This window comes from Sinocyclocheilus anshuiensis, unplaced genomic scaffold (assembly GCF_001515605.1).
Source record: "Sinocyclocheilus anshuiensis isolate Anshui unplaced genomic scaffold, SAMN03320099.WGS_v1.1 scaffold478, whole genome shotgun sequence".
NCBI classification, from domain to species: domain Eukaryota; kingdom Metazoa; phylum Chordata; class Actinopteri; order Cypriniformes; family Cyprinidae; genus Sinocyclocheilus; species Sinocyclocheilus anshuiensis.
The window spans coordinates 559,974-570,616 of record NW_015542376.1 but is presented as its reverse complement, the minus strand read 5'-3'; the positions used below and the strand labels follow the sequence as shown (position 1 = coordinate 570,616).

General features: G+C 36.7%; 1 protein-coding gene across 1 annotated transcript in view; it reads left to right on the top strand.

Moving 5' to 3' along the window:
* The window catches only part of LOC107692312 (voltage-dependent N-type calcium channel subunit alpha-1B-like), a 94,701-nt gene that overhangs the window by 60,397 nt on the left and 23,661 nt on the right, over nucleotides 1-10,643 (top strand). Inside the window, exons 6-10 of the mRNA XM_016491297.1 lie at nucleotides 4,937-5,052; nucleotides 5,323-5,379; nucleotides 6,952-7,041; nucleotides 8,502-8,720; nucleotides 10,285-10,397. Coding sequence (XP_016346783.1) covers nucleotides 4,937-5,052; nucleotides 5,323-5,379; nucleotides 6,952-7,041; nucleotides 8,502-8,720; nucleotides 10,285-10,397 — 595 coding nt within the window. The remainder of the gene's footprint in view (nucleotides 1-4,936; nucleotides 5,053-5,322; nucleotides 5,380-6,951; nucleotides 7,042-8,501; nucleotides 8,721-10,284; nucleotides 10,398-10,643) is intronic.

The following is a 10,643-nucleotide window of genomic DNA, read 5'->3' as shown; positions in this document are numbered from 1 at the left end:
CTTTAAATATGAAAACGTACTTACAGTCTGTGAGTCAGAACAGCCGGCATTGTAGTCTACTCTACCAGGATCAGGAAACAGTCCTCCATAAATTGCGCTGCACACATCTGAATATTTGGATTGAACTGTTCTGGAACAGTGTTGTAAATACAACTTAACCACTGATTTCTAGTCGTGTCCTCTTTTGGAAGGCCAAACATTAGAAAGTATTTTCGCTTTCGCAACGAAACACACTTCACAACATGGTGGCGGCGGTGGCAGCAACAATAAAGTTACGCCTTCATTCTTTGCGTGAACATTTGGGCGGCGTTATGCAAATCTTCCCACATCGTGACGTAGACATGTGGGGGCGTGTTTAAACGAGGCGTTTTAGGAGGGCGTGGACCAGTCTTAACTTTTATAAAGAATATCTCTTTGGGTTTGAGACTTTAGTCTTTGCAACTTTAGGGATCTTATCTATTTACGAACAGCTTGTAACACTCCAAAGAGAAAGGAAAACTTGAATTCGCATGATATGACCCCTTTAATGAAATAATCACCTGTGTAATTTATTATATTAACAATAAACTTGTTTCACAAAGTTTGAGAGCCAGACAGTTACAAGAACTTACAACTAGGGATTGAGTAGCTAAAGCTTCCTCTGCGTCTGGCAAATGGCTGCTTGGATTCAGCATCCAGGTCTGCAACTGCTACCTCCAGCATCCTCTCTATGAGTTCATCCTCATGTTTTTTCCATGTCTCTTCCGTCAGTGTCTTTGACCTTGCATATTTTTGGGATGTTGAATCTCTCCTCTTCTTTTCTAGAGTGAAGTATTCCCCTCTGTTTCTTGCTACTGTGTCTTCAATCATCTCAAATAATTTAGTGGCTTGAGATTTATTACCCAAGTCATTCACTAGTACATGATATCTGTTTTCACACCTTTCTACCAGGCTCTGAAGGGCTTTTCCTTCATACACAATGTACTCCTCAATTGGTCTGTCCTTTAGCCAGTGCCCCTCAGTGAATAAAATTAGAGTATGTCTCCAGACTCGCGCTCCAAAAAGGCCCATGAGCTCCATCACTGTTTGTTGAGTTTTCTCTGTAAAAGCCTCATCTACAGGCAGCACTAGCAGGAATACATGTGGACCTGGTGAGCAAACTTTCACACTGTTTAAAATGTCTTTTCTTGCATTTCGAGTTGATGTTGACCAGCCTGGAGTGTCAACCACAGAGATTTGACATCCTCCAACTTTACTCTGTCGCATTACACATTGACTTATTCTCATGATTTTAAAGTCCTACATAGAAAAACAACATTACAATTAAAATTAGCTCTTATAATAGAACCAAAAAAATTATAAATAAAGATAACACTTTATCATTGAACGAAGTACCTTTCCCAGCCTATTCTCAAAAAATTGTCCTTGCAGAATGATATTTCCTGATGTACCTTTCCCAACTCCTTCAACTCCAAGAAGCACAATCCTCAGTTCTGAAAAATGTTTTTTCCTTTCTAGTGTTTAGAAAGAAGTGATTAGCATGCATATTATCCTCAGATAATTGTCATACTAAATAAACAATGTGTGTCTTTTATGCAATTTCATAGATGCAAGATGGAAAATAAAGTTGTGCACTTACCCTTAAGCAACTCCTGCAGGATAGCCCTTTCCCTTCTCACCTTTTTCATGTTTGTTCTAGTTGTTTTCAGCATCAGGTCAATTTCCAGACACGGATTGCTTTCCATCTCTGGTACATAGTGAGAGTTGTTGTTTTCCATCATAATTTCCTCAATTTTCTCCAAAAGTTCTGTGACTTGTGTGCGGTCAGTGTGATTCTTACAGTTAAAAACATGGTATCTGTTCCCACACTTTTCAGTCAGAAGCTCAAGATGTTTGTCTTCTTTTTCAATACGTTCTTCAATAGTTGTGTCCCCAAGACAGTCTCCCCACGTGAACAGCACAATTGTATGATTCCAGACCTTTTCCCCTAAAAGACTCATATGTTCCTCAACAGCTGTGTGTACTGTCCTGTCATAAGATATAGCAATGGGAATAGTTAACAGGATGGCATTTGGACCAGGTGCACATAGATGCACACTGCGTCTGATCTCCAGTTTGTCCATCTCTGGTGTCTTTTCAACAGGATAGTTGTAGTACCAGCCTGGAGTGTCGACCACTGTCAGCAGTTTTTCATCCAATGCTGCATTTTTAACATTACAACACACTGTTGTCCTTGGTCCACCAACTTCAAAACTTTCTTTTCCAAGAATGAGGTTGCCTGCAGAGCTCCTTGAAGCCCATGATGCTCCAAGCATCACAATTTGTATTTGAGTTAGATCTTGTAGATCATCTACACAGGAGAAAGTACTGATTACATGGCAGTAAATGTGATTGAATCAACAGTGATTAGACTTTACAGTATTCTGTAAAATAATTCATTTTAAGTCAATTAAACATTTGCCATGTAGTAATATTTACTGACTGTTAAAATACAGTAAGGCATATATGTAATAGCTTTTTACCTCTAATGCGTGCTTGGAATTCAGCTCTTCGTGTTTCCATAGCAAGAATTCTCTTGTTGGCACTTTTAGTTGTTGTGTCCTCTCTCTCATCCAGTGCAAAGGCACTTTTGTCCATTGTTAAGTATTGACCATTGTTTTGAGCTATCATTTTCTCAATTTTTTCCAGCAGTGTGATCACTTGAGAGCTGTCTTTGCTGTTGTTAATATTAAGAGTGTGATATCTGTTCTGACACTTCTGTAGAAGCTACTGGAGGTCTGGCCATTTTCTAAGACTATTTTTTAAGGTGTTGTCATCATATGGAGCAATAGAGGTGAATAACACAATGATGTGACTCCAGACTGTCTCAGACAAAAACTCGTAAGTGTTTCTCCAAAGCCATTCTTTTCATTTGTACAAATCTTATATCTTTGGGAATGACCAGAAGAAAGGCATGAGGTCCAGGTTGACACAGTGTTGTACTTCTCATGATTTCCAGTCGGTCAAAGTTTGGAGTGTTTTCCACAGAATAATGCCACCACCAGCCTGGTGTGTCAACCACAGTGACATGTCTTCCATGTACTTCTCCCTCTGCTTTAAAAGACCGGGCGGTTCTTCTTCCAACTTCAAAAGCATTTCTGCCCAGAATGATGTTTCCTGTTGTACTTTTTCCACTTGCTTCTCTTCCAAATAACTCTCGACCCCCAATCAATATGATTCTAATCTCAGGTGACTTTTCAGCTAGAAAAGAAAAAAATATATATATAAAAAAAATTTGTTTTAATCAACCAGACCATTATGATGACGTTGCATCAAAAAATTATATATACAGAAAAGCTATTCAAAAACTTACTGTGATGAGATGTAGGGGAAATTTCCAGAAGCTCTGTGTTTTGCTCTGTCCGTTGCTCTGACATCTTCCCTTTTTTTGTTTGAGACTTTTTATGCAGGGTTTGTTAATTTCTTTTGAATCGTAACATGCCACGTGTCTTGTTTTGCCTTTTTGCGACTTTTCTGATGCAACAGTTTCACCGAATTCCTTGTTTTTGTTCAATATTATATTTTTACAAGCTCATGAGTATGTTTGTGTTCTTCAAACATTTAATTCACTTTCCTGAGAAAAAAACATGAGTCCTGGAAAAGTCCTTAACAGAACTTCACAGAACATTAAATATAAATTTTTTATCAAATTATACTGCAAGCAATAGCATATACTATTGGTTTCATATAAGCTGTGAGTCACACCACACGCACAGACGCATGTGGTTTACAATTTGCTGTAAAGGTATCACTTTCTCTTCCATGTCAGAGATTTGCAATGTGATTTGTTGCTAATTCATATTCTAATATCTGTATCCATGTGAAGTCGGTAATTGCAAAGCAGCATGCATTGGAATTGAAAGAATTACATATGTCTTAAAAAAACATCAAACGTTACTTGAATACTTATTTGGTGCCATTTATTCAAATGTCAGCTATAAAGGACTTGTCTTAAAGCATTATTTAACACAACATAAGCTAATCATCTTTACACTAATTGAGACTCTCATTCCATTTCTTGTACTTGCATGCAAATAATTAAGTGAACGAACAATACCTACATTGATTTAACTGTAAATGTATAAGCATACATGCATGCAAATAATTACAACTTCACTTACCTTTTCTCCACTCCGATATGGGGTTATTTACCAAGTCTGTGTGCAACACATTTGAATCTGCCTGCCAGCATAGTGAATGCTGAATAGTGAATCACAGGTTTTTAAAAGGAAATAGCATTAATATAATTCTTTCAAAAAACAGACCACACCTCTATGTGCTCACCTCACAATGATTTTTTTCATGCCTAGTATTGTTTCCTTGTTTTCCAACCGTTCTTATCAGCATAATCCTTTTACACTAGTTTAGGTTTCAGACATGGATTACAGTTTAGTTTGAATCCTTTTGGAAGTTATTGTGCCTCATACTATAGGTGTTAGTGCTCAGAACAGCTTTTTGTCCAGCATTGTCCATGTCTTACTTCCTCCTTCGCAGAGCACTTAACAAAGAGAGAGGTGTGGAATGTCTGCACCAGTGCACGGCAGGGAAAGTGAATACTTTGTAGATGTAATAATATTTTACAATATCATGGTTTGTACTGTATGCCTGATCAAACAAAAGCAGCCTTGGTGAGCATAAGCAACTTTTTTCAAAAACATTAAAAACTCAATTATTCCACACTTTTGTCTATAACATCAAACTAGTTTTATGTTTGCTCAGATATTTTTTTCATTACTTTTTAATATCAATAAATGACTAGCAAATATGAAAACTGAAATTTAACATTATTATTATATGATTAGAAAAATGTGTAGAATCATTTCAACAACTGGAACACTAATAATTTTGATACAAGTAGTGTAGTGCACATAATTCAAAAAGTGCATTATTGTTGGTGTATATGTGTATTTGGTCTTAGGGAGTTTGCCAAAGAAAGAGAGCGAGTGGAGAAGAGGCAGGAGTTCTTGAAGCTCCGCAGACAGCAGCAGATTGAGAGAGAGCTCACCGGATACCTGGAGTGGATATGCAAAGCAGGTATTATGTCTACCTTTACTAGAATTTACTTAACACACAGGCGCTTCAAACAATTCTCAGAAATGTATCTAAAGTCTTTTCAGGGAGTGGTGACAGTATGCAGTTACATTATATTTTTTGTGCCAAAAAAGTATAACTTTGCCAAAAGTGTCTAATTTTATACTTTTTTGCCATTTAGTTGGATTTAAACATGTGGCTTTGTAGTAGCTTTGTGATTTGTAATGGTTTCAATCTTTGATATTGGTACTCTGTGATATTTGTTCATTGCAGAGGAGGTGTTGCTGGCAGAGGAAGATCAGAATGCTGAGGAGAAATCCCCCCTGGATGGTGCGTGGTACAGGTGGAAACCGAACAACCCAGGTGAAAAGAGGCCGAGGGTCCATGAGTCTGGTTTACCATAGTATCATATGATAAACCAGGCCAGTGGAAAGTAGCTCTTGTTATATGAGCCCTCATATGTGATCTTGATTTTGCACAATGTGGCAAAATGCGGCTTTTGGCGTGGTGTTTAGAATTTGATCTTTTCACCTGGGCACAGTTGCTAGATAATAATTGAACCCATACTGTACAAAGGCTGGTTAAAGTATTTTTTTAAGTTACAAGAAATAAATTGTCAAGTCAGTGTTATCTTTATATGCTAATGTACTCCTGAAAACAGATGAAATTAATTTAACAAAGCTGATAGCGAGTGGCAAATTATGGATTGTGGCTTTGGAATAAACTAAGGACATCCGGATAGAAGAGCCCTTCAATATGTCATACCTCAACTTCCAGTTTCATCATGAATTATGTGAAGACAAAAAAAATAGAAAATATTTGTTCTGTTTTTTCCCTAATGCCATATTGTCCATCTTGCGTACACTGTCACTGTGAGCTATTGCACTTTCTCACAGACTCTCTGTTTTGTGAAGGCCCATAATCTCTGTCAATGTGGGCTGTTTTGTAAACCAGAAGTAATTGACGACTAAGATAGTTGGATTAGTTACACACACATGCATGTCACACAGTGTTGGGCACTAACTAGCTAAGTAGCAATAATACTAACTTAACTATATTTTCTGCAGCATAACATTAGTTCAACTGTTTTCAAAATGCAGGTAGGGCCATTTTCTCAGTACCAGCTGCAATTTTGGTGTATTTTAGTTGTATTAGTTGTATTATTAATATAAATTTACTTGTTTAACTATAATGTTGTAATCATACATTTTATTGTTTATTCAATACTTCAATACAATTCGTTTAATATTTTTGTAAAATAAATACTATTTAATCATGTAAAAATTCAGTACTTTGTTATTTTGTGACCTGCTAAACTGCTGTTATTGATGAGTTGACATTGTCATATATTTTTGTCCAGCTGCTCATCTTACAACAGAATGTCATAAAATATGTTTTCTGTACCTTCACTATCAGGAAGAGGGCAGGTCATTAAACCCGCAGTTACCAAATCTTCCGGTGTAATTAGTGGCATCGAGTGGACCTATGCATTTAGTGAAGATGGAATATGTAGAGAGAGAAAGTGAAAGTGTGAGAGGGGCAGGAATGCAAGTTCATGTTTGTACATGATTGAGTCACTGCAAGATCAGGCCTGTAATGTCACACATTCCTCACTGTTGCCAGACACTCATGTGAAGCTTAAGTAGCAAGTAGAGCTATCAATTAAAAATAAAGATAATTCAAAGACATTACATTATTATGATTTTGTTCGTCGCTTTTATTGTTTTCCAATACTTGCATTAACAAGTATTAATTGTCAACCAGTTAGTAGAAATGGGTTCCGGTTTTATTGACATAAAAACATTTGCCAAGAATGTGATCTGATGATGAATTGAAATGTTTCATATTTTCTCATAATATTTGTGTGTATGTGTTCGTGTATTTATGCATTTTTATGTTCAGTCCTGAAAAGAACGAAGAGCAGAAAGGGTAGAAATGACCTCATCAGTGCTGAAGAGGGAGAGGAACATTTCACAGACATCTCCTCTGTTGGTAAGCCATGACCTTTGACCTTCAGAAACTCTAGGTCACTTTACTGTGATGCATAAAACGTCAACACTTTTCCAAAAGCTACTTAGCCAAAAGCTACTTTTCACAAAGACAGCACAATAAATGTTTCATAACAAAAATGGAGAAGGGAAAGCAGGATCAGGTGACTACTGCTGTGTATTAGTACTAGCAATGTAACCTTAAAATCATTCAAGCTTGATTAGATGTTTTCTCCTATTTGAAATTTAAGAGGCTGATAGAATGCTTTATAATCTTAAACTCATGTTTCTTAGCTTTAAACCATGATGAATAACTAATAACTAATACAGTTTACATTCTTGTCTGTATTTATGTCTTATATCCTAAATGATGAAGTTACAAAGTAGAAGCTCTATGATCAGAGTAGGGGTGTCCCAGACTTTTCATAGTCGAATCGGAATTTTCGAATCTTGGTAATGTATTTTGCCCCGCCTTTTGGGGGTCAGGGCAAAATACATTACCAAGAGTCAAGTAGTCAGACATTCGACAGTCATAATTACGTTAACACACAGGGAAAATGTGTAACGGACGCCTCGCAGATACAAACAGGGTAAATAATGTTTTATGTTTTGATTAAAAGATAGTTAACATTAAACGTCAGCGAAACCCTAAGAATTCACAACATTTTTTACAATAGTGCTCTCATTATAACGTCATGTATATGACAGAAGTTATTAATGTTCTGCATTTCTGGTTTGAGCTGCGCGCGCTGAAGATGACTAGTAAAATGAAGCAGCAGGTTTTTAATCAATGGGATTTATCTCATCACTTATCTCATATAGAATACGCTTCGTTATTTATACAACATAACGTTAATATTACGACTTATAGGCTATCTGCACATAATGCCCCGAATGCATGAACGTGTTTGCGCGGCTCTGAATGAACTCCTTTTGTGGACGCGTTCTTCACGTAACAACGTGCAGAAACACAGCAACTAAACTGTAAAAATTCACAGCGTTGTATTATAATAGTGTTCTCATTATAATTGTTATGTATATGACAGTCCCAGTCATAGTTCTTAATATTCTGCATTGTTGTTTGTCTTGCTCGCGCTGCGCGCTGAAGAGATAATCACCGTAGTACTACAATGAAGCGCTTTACTGCAGCGCAACTCAACATCTTATACGTTATACGAGATAAATAATATATGCACGATATATATAAACCGGCTGAAATGTTTTGAAATCACTTGTACCCTACCTGATCAAAAAAATCCAGTAGTTCTATGTGAAATCAGACATTTGAGCACCCCCATATAGCCAAAATGGCATGATCATAACACCCCGTGAATATTCAACTGTGAGACTGGTAGTCGAATCAGGCTCCTCCTATCAAAGCATCGAATCTTCGACTATTCGGGGTCACTCCTAGAACAGAGTTTAAGCATCTTCCTTTTATGAATGTATTTTTTTAATCTCTAGCTCCACCTGGATCACCTTTCGCCCGAGCTAGCCTGAAGAGCAGTAAGAACGATAGCTCTTCATATTTCCGTCGAAAAGAAAAGAGGATACGCTTTTTCATTCGGCGGATGGTGAAGGCACAAAGTTTCTACTGGATCGTTCTGTGTTTGGTGGGATTGAACACGATGTGTGTGGCCATTGTCCATTACGACCAGCCTGAGTGGCTCACCAAGGCCCTGTGTAAGCAAAGCAAATACAACATCTATTCATATACTGTCTCGGTGTCAAAACATTTGATTTTTATTTTTTTGGCTATTTGTTTGATGTTTATTATTGTGTCTTGTTAAATTGTAGCAAAATTAAGATGTAATTAAATAGTTAAATTATACTAAAATAACTAACATTTTTTGTTTAAAAGATGGATCCTCTGACTGAACAACATCTATTTAGTAATTTAAGAGCAAATGAAATATTTAGATATAAATATTACATTTAATTATTTTAAATATAAAATAAATGTATATAAAATTGATTTAATAATTAGTTTAGTTTAGTTTATTTCATTTATTTAACAGGGACCATGCACAACACAAGTGTTGTGCCAGAGTTAGCTACGGAGTTCATTTGCATCTGCAGTCCCTGGGCAGGATATTGTTACAAAATTACAATACTCTATCACAAACAATACAATACATACAATATCACATCACACGCTATAGAACAGGGGTGCCCAAACTCAGTCCTGGAGGGCCGGTGTCCTGCAGAGTTTAGCTCCAACTTGCCTCAACACACCTGCCTTCAAGTTTCTAGTATGCCTAGTAAGAGCTTGATTAGCTGGTTCAGGTGTGTTTAATTGGGGTTGGAGCTAAACTCTTCAGGACACCGGCCCTCCAGGACCGAGCTTGGGCACCCCTGCTATAGAATGAACAAATGGTCAGTGATCGCATATTTGATTTTCCTTAAGCCATACTTTAAGTGTAGTTTAAAAAATACTGAATGTTGTACACTCTCTATATAAACAGGTACTGAATTCCATCTTTCTGCTGCTCTAACTGAAAAAGCTGATTGTCCAAAGACAGTTTTCTTAAATTTAGCCGAACAGTCGCCTCTAACTGATGACCTAGTCTCCTTAATATTTTCCTTACAGAAAGCCTCACATTGTTTAAGAGGTGGTGGTGCAAGATCATGAATTAGTTTATACATCAAACACACATCTGCAAAGAATAAAAAAATTATCAAACGCCAATAATTTATCATTTTTTAATAATAATGCAATGATGATAACTCCTTGGCTTTTTAGCTAAAAATCTCACAGCTTGTTTATAAATAGTATATAATGATGTTAACATGGTTATACTTGTTTGGGACCAACTTGTAGCACAATAAGATAGATGTGGGGGAATCATTGTATGCATAAAACGTTTAGCAGCAGCCATAAGGTAATTGGTGCCTAATATTGGTGTCTAATAAGATCATCAAGCTTGCTCTAGCACTTCTAGAAACCTTTTTAATATGTTTTTTTTTTATTTAAATTAGAATCCATAATCTTACCCAAATATTTAAAATGCTCAACAATATTTATTACTTCTCCTTTGACTAAAATATCCGGACAACGCTCATCAACTCTCTTACTTGAAAAGTACATTCCCACAGATTTCCTCACTCAATGAAAGTATATATTATTTATTTTATCTGTGTTGCCCAGCTCTACCTTGTAAGAGCATTAGTTTTGAAGGTTTGTGTGGGAAAAGCTTGGGTTTTGACAGATAACCTAATCTCTCCTTTCATTTCTACGGGCTGTTAGACCTGGCAGAGTTTGTATTCCTGGGTCTGTTTCTGACAGAGATGACTCTGAAGATGTATGGCCTGGGGCCCAGAAACTACTTTCACTCCTCGTTCAACTGTTTTGACTTTGGGGTGAGTCACAGCACACATGATTCAGATGGGCCAGTCAGTCATTATCAGCCACTGTGATACTTATGTCTACACTGAATCACCACAAGGCCGTTCATGAGTTGTAGCTTACCAGCTTACTCACATTCACTCCAACTGTCATTTTCTTGGTAGATTTTATGTGTATTCTAGTTACCTTTTAAGAATTTATTTTTTTCTGGTTAATATTTTAATACATTTAATTTGAATGAGACGCTACACAAAATAAAC